This window comes from Oryctolagus cuniculus, chromosome 7 (genome assembly GCF_051225735.1).
Source record: "Oryctolagus cuniculus isolate XC-2025 breed Fujian yellow rabbit chromosome 7, ASM5122573v1, whole genome shotgun sequence".
Lineage (NCBI taxonomy): Eukaryota > Metazoa > Chordata > Mammalia > Lagomorpha > Leporidae > Oryctolagus > Oryctolagus cuniculus.
In genome coordinates, this window is record NC_142873.1 from 6,559,253 (window position 1) to 6,586,560 (window position 27,308).

A 27,308-nucleotide genomic window follows, 5' to 3' on the forward strand; every position below is an offset into this window, starting at 1 on the left:
TTCATTTCTCCCGAGCACGCTGGCTTTGGGGCACGGTGCACAGCCCATCTGTTTGATTTGGTGTTTGCTTGTCGGCGTGGGAGGAACTGCAAGCAAGCATACTCTTAGGCATCAGATGTCTAAAAGGCTGTCCTTTCTCTTCCATGTGGGGCCCTAGGCTCTCTGGGATGGCCCACGTACAATACTAAAACCTAAGAAGAAGAACTCAAGATACTGCTTGCTTTTTACCTATTCCCCTCTGAAAGAGACGTATTAATGGATTATAAAAGAAGTAAGGACTAGATATCTTAGGCTCAACCTCTAAGAAGATGCCCCCACTAAGAGGACACATCTGTCAGATTGTGCATGCAGACTTGTGGGTACTGGCAATGCGTTCGAAGAGTTGGATCCTGACTCTTGCAACATTTCCCTTGGGAGTCTTTTCCCTGTCCTTTGTTCTAAGACATCATACTACCTGATGGGAGGGATCTCTCTGAACTCAGTCTGTTGGAAACAGGGATTTGTTTTTTTGTTTTTGCTTTTTTAAAAAGGATTTATTTATTTAAAAGATTGATTAATTTATTTAAAAGATATATTTATTTGAAAGAATTACAGAGAGTGAGAGGGGGAGAGAGAGAGAGAGAGAGAGAGAGAGAGAGAGAGATCTTTCTTGTGCTGCTTCACTCCCCAGGTGGCTGCAACAGCTGGTGCTGAGCCAGGCTGAAGCCAGGAGCTTCATCCGAATTTCCCACGTGGGTATCAGGGGTCCAAGCACTTGGACCATCTCCTGGGGCTTTCCCAGGCTGGACCAAAAGTGGAGCAGCTGGGCCATGAACCAGTGCCCATATAGGATGCTGGCGTTGTAGGTTGTGGGCTTTACCTGCTAAGCCACAACGTTGGTGGAAACAGGGATTGGTAAAGACCACTGTAGATGAACCCCTTCTACAATGGAAGTGCAAAGCCTCACGCAATGAAAGATCTGTCCTAGATTTGTTGGGGCTCAAGGAGCAAGGAAAGTGTTCTAATCCACGCCGTGTGTGCATCTGCCCTCTTACCAGCCCCACTTGACAGCCTCACAACTTCAGAGACACCTACGCTCTGAGGCCCAGCAATATTGCTGTAAGACTTATCTGAAGGAAACAGCTTCCCATGTGCAAAGATGTCCACTTTAATAGTATGATTATGTTCAAATTTTAAGGCATCCTAAATATCACATATGGGAGACTGTTTAAGTGAGCGATGATACAGACATACAATGGGGTGCCAAATGGCCATTAAAGTTGTCACTGAACATTGTTTAGTGACTCTGGAACCCCCCACGATGGACTGTTAGAAGAAGGCAGGGAAACTCTACTAGACTCTGTGCTTCTAGGAAGCCAATAAATACGCACACAGAAAAGACACTGGGCGGAGGCATGAAAACATTAAAGCTGACTTCTCCAGGGGACAGAAATACAGACCATCATTTTCTTCTATAAGCTTTGCTAAATCTTCGGGATTTTTCTGCAATAAGCATTCATTAATTTTGTGACTGTAAATCCTGTTGCAGTAGCTAACTGTCCCCTGCCGGGATGACACACAGGCGACAGAGCCTTCCTACACTGAGCTCCTGCTGTGAGGCTACAGTTAGGATCCTCCTACGGCTTTTGCCAGAAGTGACCACACATTTTCAGACAATACCTCAGTGACCCGACCACACGCAGGCAGCCTGCTCTGTCTAGGCTCAGGCCGTCAGCGGGATCACAGAATTGGGAGGGAGGGTCTGGGTTTCGGGAGAGTGATTGAAAGAAGCATGATCTCTCTGACAGTTACCCGCTGCCCGGTGCTCCCGCCTACCAGTTTCGGGGTCACATTGGTGTTCACAGGGATCCAGGAGCCGCCGGGCACAGAGGTCCATGGCCCAGGGCCCGCTGGAGTTCTGCTGAGAGAAGAGAACCACTTGGGCAGGGTTCAACCAGTCACTGGCATCCAGCTGGCTCCCCTCCAGCAAGATGAAGCGACTTCCTGCAGGGCGAGAGAGAGGAGGCATGCCCCTGTGTGCACACACAACCCAGGGGTTAGTCCCAATCCCAGATTATTCCTCCCACCAGTCCTGGCCCATCACTAACCCCAGAGCAAGGGACCAGCAGATGGAGGCTTGGCCCTCACGTGGATGCCGTGAAACTGGGGACGCTAGGCCCTCCAGCCCTATCATCCCCAGCGCCTTGCCCCATCCCTTCTCTCCAGTGTATCCCTAAGGGGATGCAAGGACAGAGCAACTCCATCAGCTACAGCCATGGGCACTGGCAGTCATCCAGGAAACATGGACCTGCCGTCTGCCTTCACGTGCCATGAACTAGCAGGCCTTCTAACGCTGTGAACGGTTGCCACCTGTTTTCAGCCCTACAGCAACCAGCAACAGAGAGCAGAGACGTTAACAAGTCAATTAGGGGCTCTGGGCTTGAATGTTTCAGAGTCTCTCAAAACCTGTATTACTCCCTCATTATGTTGGGGTCCCCCTGGATGGAAGCAAATTATTGCCTCCGAGTTCTGGTCTTACAGGGAGTTACCGAAATTAGGAACTTCTCACCCAGCATACAAATTAGCACAGCTAATTCTTAAACATCTCTACTATTCCACTTGGCTTTTCCCTTCTCAAAGGCTGGCAGAATCTTGCCATCTACCTACACACAGCCAGTAAGCTTTGTTCTTCTTTAAAGGACAAGGGCTTATTTGAAAACACACAAAAGTGGGGGCAGGCACAGAGCAGAGGAGGTGACTTGTAGGGGTGGTTTTGTAACCTGCTGTCCTCATTCATCTGTGGACAATCTTGTGTCCTAACCCTCACTGATTTGGGTTTAGCTCCCCATTGCCCATAGCAGTAGGTAACAGTGACTCTTGATTGTTTTACCCTCTGCCCAACCTGAGAGCTCCCCTCTTTGGGGGAATAGGCTCACCATCGGCGATCAGGTGCTCGGGGACATGCAGGGTGATTTTGACAACGAGAGGGCAGCTGACGTGAGAGGAGCACACGAGGCCGATCACACAGCTGGTGACGCTGATCAGGGTCAAGGTGGTCTTATTCACAGGACTTCTGGGAGAACCCACTGAAAGCAAGGCAAAGGCAAGATGCGGTGGTAAAAACCTTGGCATGCAAAAGCTAACTTGGCTTGTTGCTGCCCAACAGGAGAAGCTGCTGGCAACCCTGGTCCACAGCAAGAAACGCCTCTTGTTGCAGGATCTCAGCAACCTTCAACCTGAAGAACATCATCTCATCCACTGATGAGACTCAGAGGGGCGGGACCAGCAGCTGCCAAGTCCTCGGGGTCAGTAACAGTCAACTGAATGCAAATCCTCGGCCCTCTGCCTGCGCAGATGTGTGGAAGAAATCACAGGAGGAGACATTGTTGCTCTCTATCTACTCATCTTGCGGAGGCCCAAGGGCAGCAGGGCGGCCCTTACCCTGCGCTGCACTTCCCGCTTCTGTCCATAGAGGGTGCTCTAATAGAGCAGCTTCCCCCATGAGCAAACTGCTTGCAGCTCAGAGCTGTGGCTTACCCTACCCATGTGGGTCCTACTGCGTGACCTTGTTCCGTGGACCTGGGAAGAGGGAAGGAGGGACATCTAAGAGGAGAAGATGCCCTCACACCCGGACATCTAAGAGGAGAAGATGCCCTCACACCCTAAAGCTCTCTCCGGTCCTGCAACTGTTGAGGGAAACAACCATTGCTGGGGAACCAGAAATGCTCCCAAGGGTAGGGAGGGAGAGGTTTCTTTCGTTTATTTTTTTATTTTTTATTTTTTGACAGGCAGAGTGGACAGTGGGAGAGAGAGACAGAGAGAAAGGTCTTCCTTTTGCCATTGGTTCACCCTCCAATGGCCGCCACGGCTGGCGCACTGCACTGATCCGATGGCAGGAGCCAGGTGCTTCTCCTGGTCTCCCATGGGGTGCAGGGCCCAAGCACTTGGGCCATCCTCCACTGCACTCCCTGGCCACAGCAGAGAGCTGGCCTGGAAGAGGGGCAACCGGGACAGAATCCGGCGCCCCGACCGGGACTAGAACCCGGTGTGCCAGCGCCGCAAGGCGGAGGATTAGCCTAGTGAGCCGCGCTGCTGGCCTCTTTCGTTTATTTTTGAGTTTAGGATATGTGTTTGTTTGTCCTAAATTAATAAATGTATTTGAAAAAGAAAACAAGAGAGAGAGAGGGAGGGAGAGAGAGATGCTTCCAGCCACTTGTTTACTCCCCAAATGCCCACAACAGCCAAGACTGAACCAGGCCAAAGCGCAGGAGCCTGGAGCTCCATCTGGGTCTTCCACATAGCTGGCATGGACTCGAGTACTTATGCCATCCCCCGCTGCCTCCCAGGATCTGCAATAGCAGGTGTTCTGAATGAGAAACAGAACCAGGCACTCCCACAGGGGATGTGGGCATTCCAAGTGGCATTTTTAACCTCTGCAGCACAATAGTTGCCCCTTTGGTTTTTTTTTTTTTTTTTTCAGTTTTGTTGTTAGCCTTTTATTTTTTTTTTTTCTGCTGAGAACATAAAATGATATAAGCAGAGGGACTTTTCATATGGAGACAGAGCAGATTTGGGGAAATAAGAAAGCGAGGCAGTGAACTGCTTGTCTTTGGTGCCGTCTTATGTTCTGTGTTAATACTTATCAGTGACAGTGATAAAAGGCATCCATATGGCCTTGTGCTGTGTTTTCACACACATTCTTCGGCTTTTCATGTTGGCTTCCTTACAACCAACTTAGGAGTCTTCACAATGGCTACCCACTTTACAGATGAGAAAAGTAAGTCTCATGGAGATGAACTCTATGATAGCTCACCCCCACCGACTGGTAATTATGTGTCAGGCAACAGTGCTCGGAGTTTTCCCTGGTTCCTATCAGTGAACAGTGTCCACACTCTTCTGAAGTAGTTTCCACAGTGAGTGTTAGAGAGGCTGAAGGGCATGCCCAGGGCCAAGCAGTTACTAGGGTGTGAGCAGGGAACAAGGCCCAGGTCAGGCTGAGGCTCCTGCCCACAGGAAGAAGGCGCCACTGTCTCTGGGCTCAGTGGGGCCCTCTCAGGAACATAGGTTGAGTTTTGGTCCACGGCTGCACCCATCCATTAGGGAGCAGGTTCTGAGTGTGAGTTGGCAGAGCCGGGAGGCAGTCCAGGGTGGCCGGGTGCCTCTAGCCCCTCCTTTGCTACCTAGAGATGGTCTACTCACATCAGTGTCCTCTCATCATGGAGCCCGTATTTCCCAACTAACAGATCTGCAGCCCAGCCAGGCCACAGCAACACAGCCACCACCAGAGTGTCCCTCAGGCACTCACGTGCACCACATCCCAGACTGTGCTTGCTACCTTCTCTCAAACCTCACGCCTCCTCTGATTACCACTGCCCAGAAAATGGCTCTGCCATCTGCTTAGTTTCTCAAGTTCAAAATCTCCATCACATCCAACGCTTCCCTCTTGTTCACAAGCCATGAGCTCCCACTACCAACACAATTATCTGTCTGTTTTTCATGTTACACCCAAAGACCCTCTCACACGCATTCTCTTGATCCCTGCCTTCCCCTCTGTGACCTGCTGTGACCTGCTTCAACCTCTCCCCTTTCTCACCAGTGCTCCTCATGGTCCCCAGGGTATCTGTCACCAAGCAGAGTGGACAGAGCGATGCTCTTTAAAAAGCTTCCAGTGACAACAGTGGGAGCATGGAGTCAACTCCTTTGCAGTCAAGACCATGTAGTCCTGGTTTCTCCAGTCTTCCAGCCTGTATCTCAAGCAACTGACTAACGTGCATCCTTACGCTTCACTCCAGTAACCAACCTCCCCTCCTTGGTGAGATCATTGTCGCCTATGTCTCAGTGACTTTGCACATACTAGTCCCTCCTCCACAGAAGACCATTCTGTCACCTTGTCCACCTGGCACACACCTGCTCTTGAAGCCACCTCTCTGTAAACACTTCCCCGGAGGCTGCCTGAACAGATTCGCACTCCTGGATGTTCCAGTCTTCGGTGCACCTGCCGTTACAGCACTGCACACTCCGTGCGTGGCTGCTTACAGACCCTGCCCCGGTTCCAGGCTGCAGTAACCTGTTACTGAAATTTCTGTCTCTCTGGCCAACCTGCATCATCAACACATTCTCTGGCAACTCTACCTGGCTTCAGAACTCACAGTGTATCTCCAGAAGCCGCAGCAGAAGTACAACCTCAGTACCAGGGAACGGGCGTGGCCCTACCAGGTGAGCCTCTCCTGCAGCCGCTGTTTCCTTACAGATTTACATTCTGGATGACAGTGCCGTCCGAAACTACTTCTACTTCCTGGAAAATACTGTGTGCTTTTGTGCCTTCTAGGCTTTTTATGTGCTATTTTCCTCTCCTGAAGTGCTCTTACCCTAGATTTCTCTTCTTTCAAGAAATCCCATACATTGTATATAACCCAGCTCTAATCATTTTCTCCTTTTTTTTTTTTTTTGCCTCCTATTGCTGCCAGGTAGAATTAGTTATTCTCTCTGCCGAGTGCTCGTTTTATTTTATTTATGCTGTTAAATGAAGCCTTATCACTGTGTCGTGTTTTTTTTATTTTTACCACCTATCACAAAGCCTGATCCTTAGTAGGTAGGTTATAAAAGGTTTTTGTCCGCCTTATTGATGTAGCCAGTTCAATTCAACAAACACAAGCATCTGTTATAGGCAAAATCCTTCCTTAGGCGTGTTGGAAAAATAATTAGGCATGCTGCACCTTTAAGAAGCTCACGGTCTGAATAATGGCAACAACTAGCAGATGCACTGGGAGCGTGCGGTGTTTAAGGGGAACAGTTTCATACGGTAGAGGAGCTCATTCTAATTCATTACCACGGATTTTCTCACACAAGATTTTTCTCAGACAGCGCTCTCCTCTGATGTGGCCTAGGTTGGAGGGGCCTACGTGGAGTCGTCACTCTGTATGGATATGTAATGGGAATCAAGGCTGAGGGAGGGAAGACCCAACCATGTCCTCACTTTGGGGAGACTAGGGCTTCAGAGTTGAGGCTGCCCGCCCAGAGCCCCATGCATCTTGAGAGAATGATGGGAAACACTTTTGACACTAACAATGATGCTACAGAAACTGCAATTTACAACCAAAAAGGCTTCTCACTGTCCAGGAAGAACCCTCAGCAGAAAGGGAATCTAAGAGGAGGAGGAGAGAGGCAGAATGAGCATCTTCTGGGGTGCAGGGGCTGACCACTGGTCGGAGGAAGCGGCACCGAGGGCAGCGGCAAGCAATGCCACCCCAACATCTTGCACTGTATTTCCAGGGGGCTCTGTGTGAGACCCCGTACAATGGGGCATTGGAGACACTGGAGCTGTGCTATGCAGAGTTCTGATCAGTGACACAGATCTCATAGTGCTTTAGCAGTCACAAAGAAAATCTCATTTTCATATAATTTAATCCTGACAGTCGCCCTGTGCCTGAGGTACTGTGAGCCCATTTAATAGAGAGCTAAGACTCAGAGAAGTGCTTCCTCTTATCCAGTACCGCACAGCAAGTCACTAATGAAGACGATCGGTGCTCGAGCCCCGACCACCTCAGTGGTGATGGCAATGCCAGCAAGGTGCAGAGACGGGGGCAGCTCCAGCTTCAAGAGCCACACCCGAAGCCACCCACGTTCAGGATGGAGCACCATGGGCAGAGGCTTCCCAGGGGACAACAGACTTAGCTATCTAAATGTGGTCAGGAGAAAGGAGGCGACTTGGAAGCTCAGGGCCCTGGGAGTGTACTGGCAGGGACTGGACGGTCACAGACAATTCCACACAGTTAAGCCACAGAGTACTCCTCAGCCTCCCTGCACCCTTGCCCAGCCCTCAGCCCAAGGCCCACGTGACCAAACCGTGCAGGGGCACATTCGTTATCCATCTTTCACCTATCACACAATTTATCAACTTTATTCCCTTCCTCTAAGCAGCAAAATAGGACTCCTGAGGCTTCCAAAAGAAATTGAGAGTCTTCTGACCAAAAAATAGCCTTTCAAACAACCGGACACTGGTTTGAGAGTGCCATTATCTGGGAGAGATGATCCCTGAGGTTCTCCACTATAGGCTCCGGAGACGCCAGCTGCAGTCCAGTAACCCTACCGAGAGGGGTAGGCGCTCCCCTGCGCAGCCCCAACCCAACCCAACCCAACCCCGCCCCTCCGCAGCCCTCCGCCTTCCTCTGCCTGCCCGCCCCCGAGCCCCATGGATGTTCGCCCCACGCTGTCCTCCCTACCTCGACTGCGCCTCCGGCTCCGAGAGGGATCCGTGTAAAACGTCAGCTGAGGGTCGTTCTCGGCCTCTGTGCTGGAGTCCCCTTCAGGGTTCAGGAAGGCAGAGCCCGCTGCAACGAGGAAGAGCACGGTCAAGAGGACATCTCCCATTCTGTCCTTATGACACCAAATCACTGGTCGAGTTCAACAGGAAGACAAGAGCGGCTGGACAGACAATCTGGGAGAAGTAGCCGTGGGGACCGGGGCCTCCTTCTCCACAGATGTGTTGGGGAAATGGACCTTTCTGGTGGCAATCACTGGAGCCCCACCCCACCAGTCCCAACAGCCCTTAGCCAAAGCTCTATTTCGGGAACCTGCCTGCCAGAGAGGACCCCCGGGAATGAGGGTGGAGAAGGAGGAAGGGAAATTTCCCCCCTTGCAGGTGAAGATTCTAGGTGCTATGAGACGGGAACTATGTCATGGAGGCATGGGGCATTAGACATCACTGCTTTTTTATTTTTCTTTCTGATTTCAGAATTCATATAATTTAATGCACAAAGAGAATAAAGAAAATACAAAAAAAGATGTAAAGGAAACATCCCTAATAGCCTCTAAATCCTCTAAATTAGAGAGAAAATCTTACCATTTGATGAGTACATCTCTCATCTTTTCGGATACAGAAATAAGAGTTTCTTTAAACCTCCCTTAAAAGGGCATTATGCTGACCTTCTCTTTTATAATCTCACTTTCTCCCCTTTTAATAGATAGCTGGACAACTTCCCACATTAACAAACCTAGATCTAGGTGGTGACTTAAAATGGATGCAGGGTGATCTGCTGGACAGGAGACAGATGTGGCAGGTAGTGAGCAAATTCCCTGTCCATGGGCATTTAAGCCATTTCCAATTTTTAGCTCATTTAAACAGTGTTGTGATGAACAGCCTTTTACACACGTCTTTGCACACTTGTCCAATTATTGCCTAAGGATAGACTCTTGCAGGTGAAATTACTTGGTCAAAGGTTTTTACGTTTGCAACTTTTGATAAGTAGCATTTAACTGGCTTCCAGGGAGGGTACTGATGGCTATGCTTCCACCAGTATTAAAGAATGACACCCTCCGGCTCCATCCGCAGACACAGATACCTCGTGCTTTGTTGTTGATCCGCTTTCTCTGGCTACTGGAGGTGTGGGAGAGCAGGGTGGCCTGCTGGTGATTGGAGTCCACGGGGCTGGTGGCAATGATGTTGTCTTTATACTTGTTCATGAGAGACAGCTTGGCGTTGTCACTGCCTGCACAAGGAAAAGTTGACACAAACACTTTAAGAGAACAGACCAAAGCACATGAGGGCAGGGAGAGCTGCGTGAACCCAGTCGACAGGACTTCACAGAACTGAAGCGAGAATCCTGGAAAGGGGGAAGAGTTGCAGAAACTCGAATACACCTCTGATTTCTAGGGTTCCTCCTGTAACCCTGAAGTTATAGGCGAAGGAGTGAAATAAGCTGATTACCACCGACAATCCAGTTCAATGAATTCTGTGTTGCTAAGGTCGCCGCTCGCCACCCTTTGGCTATGCAGACTGCAGATTTCTTTCTTTGGTCAGTACAGGATTCGCATTTGTGTGCAGTCAGGCAAGATATGTTCTCTCTTCCATCAGGATTCCCTCTTGTCTGACCTCCGGCTACTTCACCTTTCGGCGAGCTGTCTGCCCCCGAATGGCACCGGAGTTTGTAACCCCTGGATACCATACGTCTACTTGTTGGGCTTAGAACTTGGCTAAGTGCTGTGTGAAATAGGAGAGATATTGAAGACATGCTCTCTCAGTTCTTAAGGAGCTCCCAGACTTCAAATCTTAGGAGGAAATGACGGTAAGACCTCATCTAGGCTGCAAGCTGCAAGGGAACCGTCAATTCCACTCTCTCAAGCCAGATGGGAATGCTGTGTATTTTAAAGCACCATCAGTATCAAACATGTCTTCCTAAAAAAAAAAAAAAAAAAAAAAGGCAGTTTCTTCAAGGATTCCTGTCAAGGGTTTATCTACGGAGATTTGCTTATTCACAGAGGTTCAGAAGGGAGATAGATGGGCCACTAGGAAAGAAAAATAGTCCTTTCCTGTCTGCATTGTCTTGACCCTGGTCTTGCTTGGCTGGATGAGGGCCAGATCTCTCCTACACGCAGGGCCTCCAGACCACCCCCTTATCTTTAAAGGGGTACAGCCCTGACAGAGACAACAGAAGCATAGGCAAAATAGCATGATGGAAACAAACCCCCGGACCCAAGTCTCGGGAGTTAGAACAGCGACCACCACCTCTCCCTCTCCTTCAGTGGAAAATTCAACCACCTAAGCAAGAGACGATGTATAAAACAAAGTCAACACATGGTCATTTTGCCTGAAATCTTGTTTCCCAGAGGATTGCTCATGAGTGCCAAAAAGTCTCTAACCCACTCCTCTGTCGGGTAGGAAAGTACCTCTGCGTCCAATGCAAGGAGGAAGTAGGAAGGGATCCAATGTACAGGTCTTCTGATTCAGTAAATTAGAAGAGGCTCCCTTCATCTCCCTTTGCCCACCTAGGGAAGGCTACTGGCACATCCCGCTATGCTGGGCAACTAGATGTAGTCACCAGCCGTTCCTACCCATTCCCTGCTTCCAGTTCCCCAAAGCAAAGTAGTAAACCTTCCCCACCTGGTGTGAGGTCCATGCCTGCCTTCTCGTTGCAGCCCTGCAGGGAGTCCAGCGTGCGAGTGACCTGGCTGGCAAAGTCCTCCCCGCCGTTCATGCACTCCCGCTGCAGGTGGTGCCGCAGGTCAGTGATGTCATACTCATAGCCGTCCAGGATGGGCGTCTCCCGGATGCTCAGGGTACCACTGGAGTTGTGGCCCTGCACGCGGGCATTGCGCAGACTCTCCCGCCCGTGCCCGCCGATCAGCACAGACGGAATGTAGTGAATCTCGTTGGCTGCCTCGGCACTGGCACTCTTCTGCGGCTGAGGCACCCGGCGGCGTTTGCACCAGCGCCGGCGCGTGTACAGGATCATCACCAGGCACAAGATGGACAGCAGCAGAGCGATCATGCCACCCTGGGAAGAGAGGACAGCAGACGATGTGTGAAGATGGGAGGCCGTTTTTAAAGGGCCATCGCCGCGTGTCTTGCTGTCATTCATTAATTCACTCAGTCTGGTATCGGAAGCACTTGCAGCAAGCATCATTCGGCAGTACAGGGACAGTGTGCTATGACCAGTGTTCACGGGCAGAGAAAAACGGAGCTGAAACGACTGGGGGTCATTACAAGTGATCTAGATGCTTCTGGCTTAGCCAACAACTTCAAGAAAGAAATCGTGATTGTGCGTGTGTGTGTATGTGTGTGTGTGTGTCTGTGATTGACAGAGGGAGGAAGAGGAAGAGGGAGAGATGGGAGAGATGGGAGAGATGAGAGAGAGAGAGAGAGAGAGAGAGAGAATGCAGACATAGAGGAGAAGCTTTGTTTCTTAAGTCAAATCTACCACAGGTTCAGTTGGCTTCAGATCATTTGTTAGCAGTTCAGGATAGCATCTGGTTTCTTCCTGTCTCACATTGCAAAATCAATCCCATGTGGATTCTAACTCTGGCTCCACCAGTTCTCAACAAGTCCCATAAATTCTAAACCTCAGATTCCTCACCTGTGTAATGGAGAGGACACCACTTCACGCCCCGAGGCGGTTGTAAGAATTAGGTTAGGTAACTATGTAAAGTGCCTAGCATGATGCAACACAGCTCATCAGGGCTGTCCTCAGCACAAGCTTAAATGTTCTCATCTGCGCAGCTGGTTCAGCAGGAAAACCAGCCAAATGCAAGAGAAATTTACCTCCATCAGTGTGGGGAGAAGCTGCACCACTGGAACATGACTGGGCCACAGCTTTCCTGGAACCGCACAGTCCTGAGTGGGAGGGATTGCGACCCCTGTCCTGGAGGCAGAGAATTCCCTTCTGAGCCTGGAGGTGCTAAAGCCCAACACCTCGGTGGCCATTCTTACCAGCCAGGTGTCAGTACTGGCGAGGACCCAGAGCTCAGTGGGGCTGAACACTTTGCACTGACACCTACCAGGGCAGGGTTTGGAGGGAGGGGCCTGTGAGCCCACTCCTGTGCAGCACCAGGGGGTTATAAATCTTCCCAGGCATGATCTGTAGCCACTCCCCTTATTTTGGTCAATATCCCTCCAAACCTGGCACACTAGACCTGGATGTGCCAAATGGTTCATCTCTCAACCTTGGGCTTCAATCACTGCCACCCTATCATGTAGGCTAGAGATGAAAACTCCTTATTAATTTCCAAGGAGCCTGCCCACACAAGGCTGGATAGAGTATTCTCGCAAACGCATTAAAGGGGGCATTTGCCAGTCTCATAATACTTGCATCCTGGATTTATAAGTTCCTTTCCCCATAAATTTTCCCATTTATCCTCCCTCTCCGAAGATCACTGTAAGCAAAGGCACACACACTCACACACACCCTGCCACTTTGAAATAGGTTCCCCAAAGAAGCAGGGACACAAAGCAACGGAGAGCTGTACAGTGACAGGCCACATCACCCGACTCGTTGGGGACATAGCCTGACCTCCTGGGTTGTGAATTTTTATTTTATCCGAGAGCTCTTTTTCCTGGTGCAATCCCTTGTATGAGTACAGAGAAAGCATAAACATCGTCATGGAGGTGGGAGTCCAAAGCCAGGTACTGCAGACCCTTGCCAACTTGCCACCTGCCTTGCAGACACACAGTGTCCTTCCACGGTGCACAGTCCAGCCTGCGTCAGCCCAGTGACAGTGAGGGCTGTGTCCAGCTCAGTATTTTTTCAGCAGAATCTTTATCTCAGACTCAGACCCACTGTCCTTTCCTTCACCCCAAATAGAAACTCTAACAATAGGTAATTAAGCCATAGAGAAGGAATAACTCCCTAACTGAGAGAGGTTGTCAGACGTTGAATTAGGCCAGTGAAAGCGAGGAGTAATTTTATTCCCTAAAGAGCTGTAAGAGTAGCATGAGCATCAGTCTCTGAGGAACCGTGTAAACGCCATCTTCCCTGCTTGCACGGTGCTTTGTGGGAGCCCCTTCCACTCTGCAGTCTCCTTTCAGATGGTCATGAGAGGGTTAGGATAAGATCCAGGCCACAGGTCCACTCCCCAAATCAGGCAATCATAATACAAGAGCAGGTGTTCCTGACTGGGCTTTTCCTGTGTATTAGACATTTCTCCAAAACCTTTACATTTTTAACTCTAAGGAGGCAAGTCAACTGTTTCCCAATTATACACTTGAAACAGCTTAAGGCACAGAGATTAAATAATGTGTCCAAGGTCACAGTCAATGAGCAGTAGGACTAGAATGGGACCACTGTGATTCTCATTTCAGAGCCTATCTTCTTCTTTTTTTAATTTTTATTTTCCCATTGCATTCATTTGAATGAGAGAGGGAGAGGGAGAGGGAGAGAGAGAGAGAGAGAGAGAGAGTGAATGCATTCCCATCTACTAGTCACTCTCTAAGTTCCTGCAGTAGCTGGGGCTAGGCTAGCCAAAGCCAGGAGCCAGGAACTCAACTTGGATCTCTCATATGGGTGGCAGGGACCCTACTACTTAAGCTATTATTTGTCACCTCCTGGAGAGTACATTAGCGAGAAGATGGAATTATGAACAATGCCATGTTGTGGCTTAGCAGGTAAAGCTGCTGCCTGCAGTGCTAGCATCTCATATGGACACCAGTTCAAGACCTGGTTGTTCCACTTCTTTTTTTTTATTTATTTATTTGACAGGTAGAGTTACAGACAGTGAGAGAGAGAGAGAGAGACAGAGAGAAAGGTCTTCCTTCCATTGGTTCACTCACCAAATGGCCACCATGGCCGGAACTGCACCGATCTGAAGCCAGGAGCCAGGTGCTTCTTTCTGGTCTCCCATGCAGGTGTAAAGAACCAAGCACCTGGGCCATCCTCCACTGCCTTCCTGGGCCATAGCAGAGAGCTTAACTGGAAGAAGAGCCACCGGGACTAGAACCCAGCGCCCATATGGGATGCCGGCGGTGCAAGGCAGAGAATTAACCAAGTGAGCCACGGCGCCAGCCAAAGGTCAGTGTTCCACTTCTGATCCAGCTCTCTGCTGTGGCCTGGGAAAGCAGTAGAGGATGGCCCAAGTCCTTGGGCCCCTGCACCTGCATGGGAGACCTGGAAGAAGCTCCTGGCTCCTGGCTTTGGATTGGTGCAGCTCCGGCCATTGCAGCCATCTGGAGAGTGAACCAATGGATGGAAGACCTCTCACTCGCTCTTGCTCTCTCACTCTGCCCCTCCTCTCTCTGTGTAACTCTTTCAAATGAAATAAATAAATTTTTTTTAAAAAAGGACGTATTAGAGAATCCACAGAACTTTAAAAGACACTGCGCATTACATCTGGAATACATCTTTTGGCCCTCAATGTTGCTGAATTTCAACAAGAAAATTGTGTGCTCTTCCAGTTTAGAGACTCACTGGAAATCTCTCAGTTCAGTCCGTCCTTGTCTGACAAAGAAACCAAGGCTCAAGAAATGACCACTCTGGACTTCACAGAATAGGCTCCAGGCTCTCTGTCACAGAACCATTTCATATGTTCACTGAAAATCCCCTTTACCAAGTATGGAGCCTGATGCCCACTAAGGATTACTTTATGTTTATTTTTCTAAAAACCTATGGGAAGCTATAACACATGCTTCACTTGGAGGAGCTGGTACATTTAGCATCCCCAATCTTGCTTTAGTGAAAGGACTCCTCTGGTTAGGGTCAGTGACTCTGACGACCTCAGCTTTCTAATAACCAGTTACCAGGAGCCAGCTCCACTCCTAGGTGAAAGTTGACAGAGGCACATGAAGAAAGGATTCCCACGTGGGGCTATGGTTTTTCTGCTTCTGTAACCCAGATTGGTGACAGGTGTCATACCACCTTGCAGTGACTTACTAATTGTGGGTTATTATGTAAATAATAATATACATACTCTAATGTTATACATTATTAATGTAATGTTATTTAATATTTTGTAGTAATTTGTGAAATTGTCATAAGCAACTTCCTCTGAAATGTTTACCTGCACAATCCAATGAACAGGTAGGAGGTGGGAAAAACATACAGGCCCTCTGCACAATTGATAGCTGTCAGTCTACAGTGAGGATTCTAGTGTTCATGTTCAAGTTCTGGATTCCTGTAACAAACCACAATTCTGACATTTCTATGTTTTCAATCAGTCCACTCCCTTTTTTTTTTTTTTTAAAGATTTATTTTACTTATTTGAAAGAGTTACAGAGAGCCAGAGAGAGAGGTTTTCCATCTGCTGGTTCACTCCCCAAATGAGGGCAATGGCCAGAGCTGAGCTGATCCAAAGCCCGGAGCCAAGAGCTTCTTCTGGGTCTCCCATGTGGGTGCAGGCCCAAGAACTGCTTTCCCATGCCATAGCAAAGAGCCAGATCAGAAGGGGAGCAGCTGGGACTCAAACCAGTGCCCATATGGGATGCAGGCACTGCAGGCTGGGGCTTTAATGCTCTGTGCCACAGCCCCGGCCGCTCAGTCTACTCCTACAGAGACTTTCAAGAAGCTTCGAGGTAAGCCATGCATGATGTGAGATTATTCTTTCACAGACTAATGACACAAAGAGGTGGCTGGTAGACATAGAAGGAAACATTGGGTCAAGGGCTGTCTCTGGAAGATGCCTGATAACTAAGTCAGAAACAGAAAAGCAGGAGGCACGCATCCTTTCTGACATTCATCGCCAAGTCCAGTTCTACCTACAGGCCACACTCGAACACACAGCACACCTGACGGACAGGGTCATCTCACCAGGTGTCAGCGAGTGCTTCCTAGGTGCTTGCTTGACTTTGTGTTTCAGTGTTATCCCAGCTGTGTTCAGAGTGTGTTTTTTATTTATTTGTCTTAGCTTCAGTTTTTATGGCATCAAAAAATAAAACTAAAACTTTAGGTGCATCTGGACCCAGGTGATAAGTACCAAGTTGCAAACCACAAACATTAAAAACAAAACAAAACAAAACAAAACAGCACCATCACTAAGATATGGGATTATTGTGCTGTTTGCTCAGCTAAGCGTGAGTTTTCTGGTTATTCTATTGATTCTTCTCAGGGTTGTTAACATTTGGTAACTACAAGTGTGTTTGAGGTATATGAAAACTCCACATCTATTACCAAGTTCCTTGCGAATAAAACAAGGAAGATTTAAAATAGATCTTTCTCACAGGATCTACAAACGAGGACAGAGTCATTATTAGAGGCCCTAACAAACTCGTTAGGTTTGTTTGTTCCAGACTTGAAAAAGTAAAATTCTAGGAGGCCATGTACATGAACCCTCTGATGGAAGCGGTTTCTACAAGCTGGCACTGCATCCCCCGCCTCCCAAAAAGCCACCTCCTGCAGAGAAGCCACCTCCTGCTGGAACCCCATCTTGACTCCACATCCCAAAGATGCCCCTTTTCAGCACGAAGCAGCCAGAGCAGTCACTGTCCGGTCCCACCTAACAGATGTTAACTGGGGATGTGAGGAGCTAGATGGGTTAATGGGTAGTCAAGTGGACCACCTTGAATTTGGGGGTGTAAAATATTTGCTTCCTTACCCAAAAAATGTTATCTTTAGCAAGAACAAATAGGCCATACTCCATTCTTCAAAAACTCCAGATTGACCATGGGAATAGCAAGGGAGCTCTTCCTGCTGTCACAGCTTTGGTGAAAATAAGTTACCGCTCCCACCCTCCTGGATGGTCTTTTGTTTTATCCTGAGCAGGACGGACAGGATGGAGAGTTGTAAATCAGATCTTTTGATGGTTTTTGTCCCTGCCAGGTAACTGAATGTGTTTTTTTCCCCCTTGGAAATTGTACTTAAAAACCTGAATGGGTTTTTTTTTTTCCTCTTTTGGAAGCCCCCTCTATGCCTCTCTGGCTGGAGGTCTTTGACACTAATAAATCTTTTTAAATCTCAAAAAAAAATGAAATATATCTTTCTTTTAAAAAAATCAATAAATCATTTCTACCAGCTTTAATAGGGATCAAACAAATGAAATCAGCTTTATTTTATTATAAAATTGACATTTGTAACACTTACCTGAGGGAGCAATATGAAGTTTGTCACACAATTTGTAGGTTTTGGAGTTCTCCTGTAACCATATTTCACATTGATGGAGATTGCCCAGTGGTGGGAAATTCTAGGCAGCTCTTTGTTTTATGTTCATTCCAGGCTTCCATCTTAACCACAGACTGTCTCATTATCTGACCTTGTATTCATCCTGGGTCCAAGCCATGGCTCCCTCCCCTAGCTGATTCCTACTCACTCTTCAAAGTCAGTTCAGCGACACAACCTCAGTCAACTCTCTACTGTCGCTGCACTGCCCATAGAACCTTCCACATAACCCTATCCACAAGAACATTTACCCTTGATCTGCTTGGCAATCTCAGACTACAGACTTTATGAGAGTAGGGGGCGTGTCTGACATATCTCTTACAGCTCCACTGTCTAATATAGGACCTGGCATAGAGCAAATACCCAGTAACTGTGGAACAAAGGCGGGAAGAAGGAAGTGAGGAAGGAAGGGAGGGAGGGAGGGAGGAAGAAGGGAGGAAGCGGGGGAGGGGGAGGAGAGAGGGAGGGAAGGAAGGAAGGAGGGGAGAGGGAGGGAGGGAAGGAAGGAACAGGGAGAAAGGAAATTTGAATATATTTCAATATGGACACCTTCTATGTGCCTCCAAGCCAAGCTCCTGCATGTCAGCCACTTACATGGCTCGTGCACTCAATTCATCACCACATCACTCAACAAGCATTTGCTGATACCTCATTTAATGAGGTATTTCTCCAGTGGTCACTTACGGAGATACTGCAGTGATTAATAATAAGGGTACAGTCCTGCTTCATGGAGTTTACATTCTAGCTAAAGGAAATAATATGTGTAATTTGTATTTTAACAGCAAAAGCAGGCAAAAAAAGGTAGACAGAAACAGATCACAAGTGCTAGAAATAGGCAATTTTACTTCTTATAACAAAAGAAACTCCAATAGGTGAAGATATCTTGGGCTAGAGGTGATACTGCGGGTTACTACCCAAGAGCAAGTGGAATCCTTCCCAAATCAGTGCCACCTGATCAATAAATCCTAGAATAAAAGAATCTCAATCTATTAAATGTCACCACAGTTTAGGGAGTTGCTTGGGTTTTGTGATCCCTTGGCAGAAAAATGGAAAAGCTGAAGATTGTGTTTCCAGCTACCATCTGTCAAGAGACTGCAGCCAATCAATCAGCTCACATTTCAAAGCTTAGTTTCACCCTAGGAGTAACCAGAAGAGTGAATCTGAGACATAATTAATTATCCCTCAAGGCAACTGGACATTCTGCATTCAAATTATACTCCTAAAGGTATTAAGTGGTGGTTACAAAATAAGAAGATAATAGACAAGCTTAGTGGCTCGTGTCTCCTGTTTTTCCTCAATAAGGATGCACAAAGACTGGGGCAAAGATTTTCTCTCTTGTATGACAATAATCAGTCAAATCTGTCTCCGGCATTTGCAGGGTCCAGCCCAGGAGAAGAAAGATCGTGCAAGGCCAAATGGAAACCCTTGGTCATATTCTAATCTCGAGTCACCATGCTCCAGGGAGAGGTCCCTTCCATTCCTCTGATCCTAGGAGACCACTGGAAAACCAGACCTAACAACAAGAAGGGCCCCAGTGAAATAAGAGGCCGCCCCAGTGTGACGCTGTGCACATGGCACAGCCTCTGGGGCCCCAGCCTTCCTCTCTGAATCGAGGTGGCTGAAGGAAAGGCGGTGACTCTTCCAACCTGAAGACCCCCAGATTGTAACACCGACCCCTGTCAGACTGGAAACAGCTCTGCATTGGTACATTAACAGTAGAGACGACGCCTGGGAGTGTTTCCTGCACAGTAAAGCCCAAAGCTGCTGAATACAAAAATGATGGAGCTGCCCCTTCAGAGGTCAACCGTAGGCTCGGCAGAGCAAATGGAGCAGCCCCGAAAACCGGTCACCACCCAGAAAGGCCTTGGAAATCAGATGGTGTCATCACTGCTGGTAGGTGGTCTTGACCTTGAAGATCCCTGGCCCACGCTAGACAAGAAAACAGACCCCGTGGTGAGGTCTTCTGGCAGCTCCTCTTTTCTATGGTGCCTAGTGAATAGAAACCCATTATCCCCTGCCCATCTCCTTCCCAAATGGAAGACGAGTGGAATGCTTCAAGCATATTAAGTAGCAAGTTCAATTTATAAATTATTAGGAACATTACCTTCCCACGAGGGTTTTCTGCAGTCTTTAATTGTGTGGAAAGACTTTCCAGTTGCCACGGGCCACCACATTAATTAAGAGGCCTCAATGTGCCTTCTGGGGTTTCTGACATGGATTGCACATCCTGCCGGCAGGGGACAGCCCCACCCCACCTGCTTAGCCTCCCTCTTGGGCATGCCACCACGCTTGCCTGCTGCCTTGAGGAACTCAAGAATCCCCTCCCAACCTTCCTAAGTCCAAGCATCCAAAGCTTAGGAAAGAAAGAAGATGTCCCCCAAGATCTTGCTCGTTAAAATGCCATTTGCTGGATAAAGACAAAGAACAGGCGGAGTCTTCCCATAAACAAGACAGACTCAGATCAAGAGCCTCCCAGGCTAGGCCAGCTGATATTTAAGGGCCCTTCCAACCTAAAGAGGCCACGAGCACGTTCATCTCAGGAGGAACCTCAGCATCATAGCGCTGTACTTACTTAATCAATTAAATTAGATTTTATATCATTTTGCTAGTCCCAGGTCAGAAAGTTTTAATACCGTTCGATGCGATCACCGTGCTTCTTCTTTGATCTGGGAAGTTTGTCTTCCCTTCCTTTGTGCGACTTCAGGAGTTTCAACTAATGAGAGCCCGGAGCCCTACAGGGACAGTGGCTGCAGGCTAGTGTGCTGGAGTCAGCCTGGGCTATTTCAAGTTGTCCTCCTTCAGATTCTTTTTATAGAGCTGCTTTTTTGGTTCTTGAGATTTTTCTTGCCTCAGACCCCTGGCTTTGCTGTCCCAAAGCAAAATCAAGAGAGCACGTTTGTTCCTAAGCCTCTTAGAGGTCTCTCTGACCCCTAGCAGCTTCAGTTACCTGTCGTTTGCCTTAATGAGAGCCATCAAGCCAATGGTGCTGGGTGAAGCAGGGTGACAAAGAAGCAGCTTGCTATGGGCTGGGGTTTCCGGTCCAAGGCTACCCTGATGGATCCCCTAATTCCAAAGGCTGACCTACATATCAGAGGAGTGGTGGCCAGAGAGGAATGAGGCTACCAGGGCAGAGCAGAGGGCCTCTCATCCCTCTAGATGGAGACTTAACAATTGTCAGAGGCACAGCACTGCCTATTCAGACACCATGGATGGTACCCCAAACAGTGTCCGGGATACAGACACTGGCCCTACGTAAAACCTACTGTGTGCAGGCACACGCACAGATATGTGTATCATGCGCGCCAGGCAGGCTCGGAGATGAAAGGCCCACACAGAAGGGAAAGCACTCCAGGTCGCTGCCGCAGCAACCCACGGGCAGAGCTGCGTGAGACAGGCTCCCTCCGTGAGCTGTGTGCACCAGCCCTTCCAAACTTCACAAACCAAGCATGAAGCCAGTAAATAAATATCTCCAGCTGGATCATGCTCAGTGCCTGTTCTTGGCCACGTGCCTTTCCTCTTTTCCTCTTTGTCTTTATGCAGTAGGTGATCTTGATGAAGTAAAATAATGACAATAATCTGCTCCTTTAGGACTAAACATTAAGGGAATTATTGAACAAGGAACAGAAGAGGCAGCAGGCACAGCTCTACTAATGACCATCAGAAAATACCCCTCTTTTTCTCTGAGCATAATGGAGTTATTAAACCCCTCTTCCTCATATCTCTGCAAAAGTGAGGCAGCCCACCTCCAGGGGAGGAGAGGAGATCTCAGGGAGATGATAGCTCCGTGGGCAGCAGCTGAGGCTGAGCAAATAAAAATCAACACACAATGTTAAAAACTAGTCACTGAAGGCAGATTTTCTGCGAGGTTTACATGGGGATTCCAGTGACTTCAGCTCAAAACAGTCTGTCACACAATTAACTGGGTAAAGAGAAAGTCAAGATGTCAAGATTTAGAGCCGGCGCCGCGGCTCACTAGACTAATCCTCCGCCTTGCGGCACCAGCACACCGGGTTCTAGTCCCTGTTGGGGCACTGGATTCTGTCCCAGTTGCCCCTCTTCCAGGCCAGCTCTCTGCTGTGGCCAGAGAGTGCAGTGGAGGATGGCCCAAGTGCTTGGGCCCTGCACCCCATGGGAGACCAGGAGAAGCACCTGGCTCCTGGCTTCGGATCAGCGAGGTGCGCCGGCCGCAGCACGCCGGCCACGGTGGCCATTGGAGGGTGAACCAATGGCAAAAGGAAGACCTTTTTCTCTGTCTCTCTCTCTCACTGTCCACTCTGCCTGTCAAAAAATAAAAATATATATATATATAATAAATAAATAAATAAATAAAAAGATGTCAAGATTTAGGCGAATCTGGCACACGTTCATCAGTTTCACTACCTGAACCAGTCATGATTTAGATGACTTATTTCTTGTCCAGCTAAAAAATGAGGTAGACCCCTAAAGCTGTGTCATTTAGAGATGCCCACTAGTCAGCATACAGCTGGGAGGCCTTACACATGGGTGTGACCTTGACCGTTTTCTTGTCTTACACAGAAATGCACGACTTGTGATTGCCAGGAGGTCTGCTTTGCCAAGGTCTAGCCAAGTATTTAGGGACCCTGCCCCTGCTCCCCTCCACAGTGGAATCACTGTGTATGGCACAGCCCCTATAGTCGAGGAAATGAAGGCTGAACATGGCTGATGGTTAGTTTTGTGAAGATCTCGAAGATCATAGACCTATGCAAGGATTAAGCATTTCTTAGCTTTCCATAGCAATTCCAATACATGTGCTTAATTCCTTCCTAGGTTCCTGCTGGATTTTGTCGTTCTGTGCACACATTGCTTTCCCCCTATGGTACTGGTACAGTAGAGAAGGAATGTTAGTAATAGCTACTGTTGGTTAAGAGCTACCCATGTGTCAGATACAGCATCTAAGTGAATGGCATTCATTATTTTATTTATTCCTACCAATAAATATAAGTAGTAGAAATTACTGATTGCATTTTTAGTTGTAAACACCACTATGCCAGGACCAGCCATTAATTGCATTTTTAAATGTAGAACCAGAACAAGAGAAGGGGTTAAGTCACTCACACAAGTTCCCATGATAGTATGAGGCCAAACCAAGACTGAACTGCTGATTTAATGATGTTGTCCTATGACCTCATTGGGCAGCAAGGGGTTCTCCATTATTGCCTAGGCCCTGGTCACTCAACTTGTGATTTCTAAATGAAACCTGGATTTTCTTACCTCCACACTTAACCTTTACAGTTATGCAAGGAAGAATAGTACCCACACTCAACGCTGTCTACACTGCCTGCCCAAATGACCCCAATCTTCCTCAGTTAAGCTTCATCACTGGGTTGGCCAAATGCATGATCTCAAGCATTGACTGCATGGTGCTGCAGGTAGCCATACTTCTCAGGCTGGGAAAGTCTACAGAGATATCTGCTCTAGGTAGGCCTTTCCTAAGGTAAAATCGACTGTCTTCTTTGGGCTGATGCCGCAGCTCTCTAGGCTAATCCTCCACCTGTGGCACTGGCACACCGGGTTCTAGTCCCGGTTGGGGTGCCGGATTCTGTCCCGGTTGCCCCTCTTCCGGGCCAGCTCTCTGCTGTGGCCAGGGAGTGCAGTGGAGGATGGCCCAAGTGCTTGGGCTCTGCACCTGCATGGGAGACTAGGAGAAGCACCTGACTCCTGGCTTCGGATCCACACTGCGCGCCGGCCGCAGCGCGCCAGCCAAGGCAGCCATTGGAGGGTGAACCAACGGCAAAGGAAGACCTTTCTCTCTGTCTCTCTCTCTCACTGTCCACTCTGCCTGTCAAAAAAAAATCGACTGCCTTCATAGTCTAAGGACACCAGTGCACAATCATTCCCTTTAGAACAGTCTCAGAAACATTCACACAGACCCAGGTCCCTTTGCTGTCTTTAAGCCCTTGTTCTGGGAGGAGACACCTTAGTGGGATAGTAGGCACTTCCCACAATGTAGCAACATAGATAGCACATAGGATGGGGATCAAATGGAGAACTCGGATACTTCAGAGGAAAATAGAAATTTTTTTTTTCTTTATTTAGAGAGAGGTCTTCCATCTGCTGGTTCCTCCCCAGATGGCTGCCATGGTCAGACTAGAACCAGCACCCATATGGGATGCTGGCGCCGCAGGCGGAGGATTAACCTACTGTGCCACGGCGCTGGCCCTGAAACTAGGAATTGAAGTACAATTGGACAGCCCAAAAATTTGCTGGCCAGTAGAATTGGAGAAAATAGGAGAAACCGTGCAGGTCATGTTTTGTATTAGAACCCAAAGACTGATAACAATCACTAGGAATGAGAGCCATTCAGTGTTTGTCAAATACAGAGGTTAAAAAAAAAGAAAAAAACTCTTTTACATTGCCCTTCTCCTAAAGCTTCCCCAACTGGTAGCTGATTTGATTCACAACATTCAAACGTCTAACCACAAGCCCCAATTTCTCCTCCAAATCCAGAGGAGAACACTGGGCATCCATGGTCATATCCTTTGTAACAGTCCAGCTGCGACTCCATCTTGGCATCCGAGTAACATGCATAATAGCGCTGAAGAACTGTAGCAAAGAGAACAGGCCAGGGAATTAAGGATTCGGGGGGAGACGCTGACGTACAAGCGTGATTAAAGCATCATACGCCAAGATCCTTTCCAAGCCCCTCACTTCTTGCCAGCAAGAGGAGAGGCAGAGAAAAGACTGACAGTCCACACAGTCTTCTCCTGGGGCATGCACTAAGTGCTGGGACTCTTAGTTCTCCTCCTTAAGAAAATGTAAAATTCCATTTTTCTTTGGAACGAATCACACACAAAATCTGGAGAAGAGGCCAGGTGAGTGAAGGCAATCTCTGAATGAGACTCTGACATTCTCATTAGGATGGGCTTCGTTAAACCACCAGCTACGACATCAGCAGCATATTGTCTTCAGCTAATTACGTTTTTGCTGGCAAAGCCATCACTCAAGTCTTCAATCCTTCCCATCATTAATTGAAAAACACAAAAACAAAACAAAAAACCAACTGCCTTGCCCTTCCTCCTCCTTCACTGGTATCCCACCCACCCCTACCACATGTCCTCAGCTTGGTTCTTCTGGTCTTGCTCCCTCTCTTACAGTTGCTTTTTCTAGCTGCAGGTGGCGGTGGGGGTAGGGGTGCAGGTGGAGGTGCTGTGAAGAGGTGAGGTGGGGAACCTGCCACGTATCCTTGCCTTCTTCACTCACTGCCTATGGCTTGTTTTGTTCTCAGGACCCTGGGCACAGGCCCAGTGCTCACCAGCGAGGGAGCAGAGAGAAGGGGAGCTGAAACTGGACCCCAGCTCTTCCCCGTGCATCACGGAAGTGACAGCACGTTCAGCTCTGCTCTGGTTTGTCTGAGTTTGGTTTACTGCTCGGTGACCTAACTGTGCAGAGGGAATCCACAGGTTGGCCCGAGTTTGGTTTACTGCTCGGTGACCTAACTGTGCAGAGGGAATCCACAGGTTGGCCCGAGTTTGGTTTACTGCTCGGTGACCTAACTGTGCAGAGGGAATCCATAGGCTGGCCCGAGTTTGGTTTACTGCTCGGTGACCTAACTGTGCAGAGGGAATCCATAGGCTGGCCCGAGTTTGGTTTACTGCTCGGTGACCTAACTGTGCAGAGGGAATCCATAGGTTGGCCCGAGTTTGGTTTACTGCTCGGTGACCTAACTGTGCAGAGGGAATCCATAGGTTGGCCCGAGTTTGGTTTACTGCTCGGTGACCTAACTGTGCAGAGGGAATCCATAGGCTGGCCCGACGCAGCCAGAGACACTCAGATGATACAAAAGCCACCAGGTGTCCCTGCTTCCGAGGCAGACACCCTCTGCCAGCCATTCCTCGGCTTTTCCTGATCCCAAGGGGCTATTCCCAGCAAATAGCAGCATTATTCCAAAGTAATGCAGATCATAGTGCCCATGGAATTTCTGTTTTCCACTTTTGAACAGGTATGATTTGTTTTTTTTTTTTTTTCCTCATTATGAGAGCAGGTGGGAATCCAGGAGAAGAGTGAAGGAGAGAGGGACTAGGTGGAGGGTGACAAGGTTTGTCTGTCCATTTCTACACCTCTGCTCTTCCCCTACCCTCAGAGTCCTTCCTTAGCTTCCCCACAAACCTTTCCAACCCTCTGAAATCCCAGAATCAGTCCTTCTACTTCCTGACACCTACTCTGACTCCTGCAATGCTCAGACGCGCTCTCTTCCAACTCCTGGAGCTCCTGTGAGCATCCTGCGGTTGCCCTCTCATAGCTCTGAGCGTACCTGCACACAGAGACCACGCCTTGAACACTTCCAGATCCCTGGGCTCAGCAGACTGCCCAGCTCAGGGCTGAGTCAGGAAACACCACGGTGCTGCTTGATTAATTACGGGAGGCACACTCCACCGGCTCAGCAAGGTCAAGAAAACTCAGAGAGCATCACTCCTACACTGTTTGTCAGTTCAGACCTAGAACCTCCATCTGGAAGCCCATCTTCATTCACTTTTTTTTCAGTTGGCTTCTTGGCCAGCTCTGAGGGGCACAACCTTGGCTGCACCCTCCCCTGGGGTGGAAGTCAGCTATAGTAGGGTCATAGTTTCCTCACGTACAAGTCTGTTCAAACAGCAGGTGCATGCTATAGATCCATCACCCTCTGGATGTAGATATGGTTTCAGAGACTGGGAGGGTTACCTTTACCCACCTCACTCTAGCTCATATGAGGGTATTTCCAGAGTTTGCAGAAATTGGAATTAAAATCCAGGTTTATTTTGGTGTAAACATTTTTGAGATCTATGCAGGATTCTTCCTCATATGCTTTTACTATGAGCTTTTTGAAGACACTTCATACGCATGGTTTTCTAAATTTCCTGCACCAACATAAGTCATCTTGCAATTCCATGTTCTATGAACTTGTTGAAGTAATCTCATACTTTTGGCACCATTAGCCAGCAGTTATGGATGGCTAAGGGATCACTAAAATTGAAATATTTTTTTCCTAGTAAAATTGACTGAATTATACTTGGGTCTAGCTGTTCCTGCCTACTCCAAAGAGTTTTGCATGAATGACATCTAATCAACAGAGAAGTCAAAGGAATTTATCATCATATTTAAAATATCTATTTAGCACCTAATTATAGGAAGAGCAGTGCTACATGTTTTACTAAACTAGTAGTGTAAAAATAAGTCATTTTCTTAGGAACTAAAACTCTAATTTTTGTTTCATTGATCTATGCATTATGCATGCATATTTATTTATGCTTTTACTTCTGTTTCTGCAGAGTGACTGTAGGTTGGATGGAGAAGTCCTTGTGAACTTCATTCTATAATTGGGGAAACTAAATTCAGCTTAACAAGAAGACCAAACACTGTCAGGACCAGCAGTTTTCTCTGACACTGCACCATGACAGATGAGGGCTATGAATTGGGCAGACCCTACAGGCACACTGAGGGCTCCATGTACTCCCACACCTGCTGTAACTCCACTTATTTTCTCTCTTAATCAAGAAAGCATACCAGAATGCAAGTGCAGTGAGAATGACCTTATTATAGAGCATTTATAACTTTGCCTCTGCTCTAATGAAAAAAAATGGAAACCAGGTACAAATTTCAGCACTTTGCCTATTATTAGTATCAAATGCACCTGTCACTTCTTAAAATTGATGAGGACATATCAGACATCATGACACTGTGGCTGCAAACTGCAGAACTGTGAAAGCAGACAGTGAGGACAGTTCAAACAACAAGCTGTTGGCCTTGCCCAGCAGGCTGGGTAGGGACTGCCCAGACTCTCAGCCTTGGAAGGAGCCCTCCATACTGTGGTCTCACCCAGGTGGCTGTGGTTGGAAGGTGTCCTTCGGAAGTTCCCATGTTGGAAACTCAATCTTTAAACGTGAATGTGAATGGAGTTTGGAAGTAGGGCCTTTGAGGGGTAATCAGGATTGGATGAGGTCTTTAGGATGGGGCCCCTATGATGGTAAAAGTGTTCAA

At 48.1% G+C, this 27,308-nt stretch overlaps 1 protein-coding gene across 5 annotated transcripts in view; it reads right to left on the reverse strand.

Moving 5' to 3' along the window:
- ASTN1 (astrotactin 1) overlaps positions 1-27,308 on the reverse strand; it is a 340,316-nt gene that overhangs the window by 178,898 nt on the left and 134,110 nt on the right. For 3 of the 5 annotated variants that reach the window (XM_070077167.2, XM_070077166.2, XM_089299443.1), the window contains exons 3-7: positions 10,859-11,252; positions 9,321-9,467; positions 8,202-8,309; positions 2,916-3,065; positions 1,792-1,983 (exon numbers count right to left, since the gene is read on the reverse strand). In XM_070077167.2, coding sequence (XP_069933268.1) covers positions 1,792-1,983; positions 2,916-3,065; positions 8,202-8,309; positions 9,321-9,467; positions 10,859-11,252 — 991 coding nt within the window. The remainder of the gene's footprint in view (positions 1-1,791; positions 1,984-2,915; positions 3,066-8,201; positions 8,310-9,320; positions 9,468-10,858; positions 11,253-27,308) is intronic. The other 2 variants (XM_051858230.3, XM_051858229.3) reach the window with 1 other exon arrangement.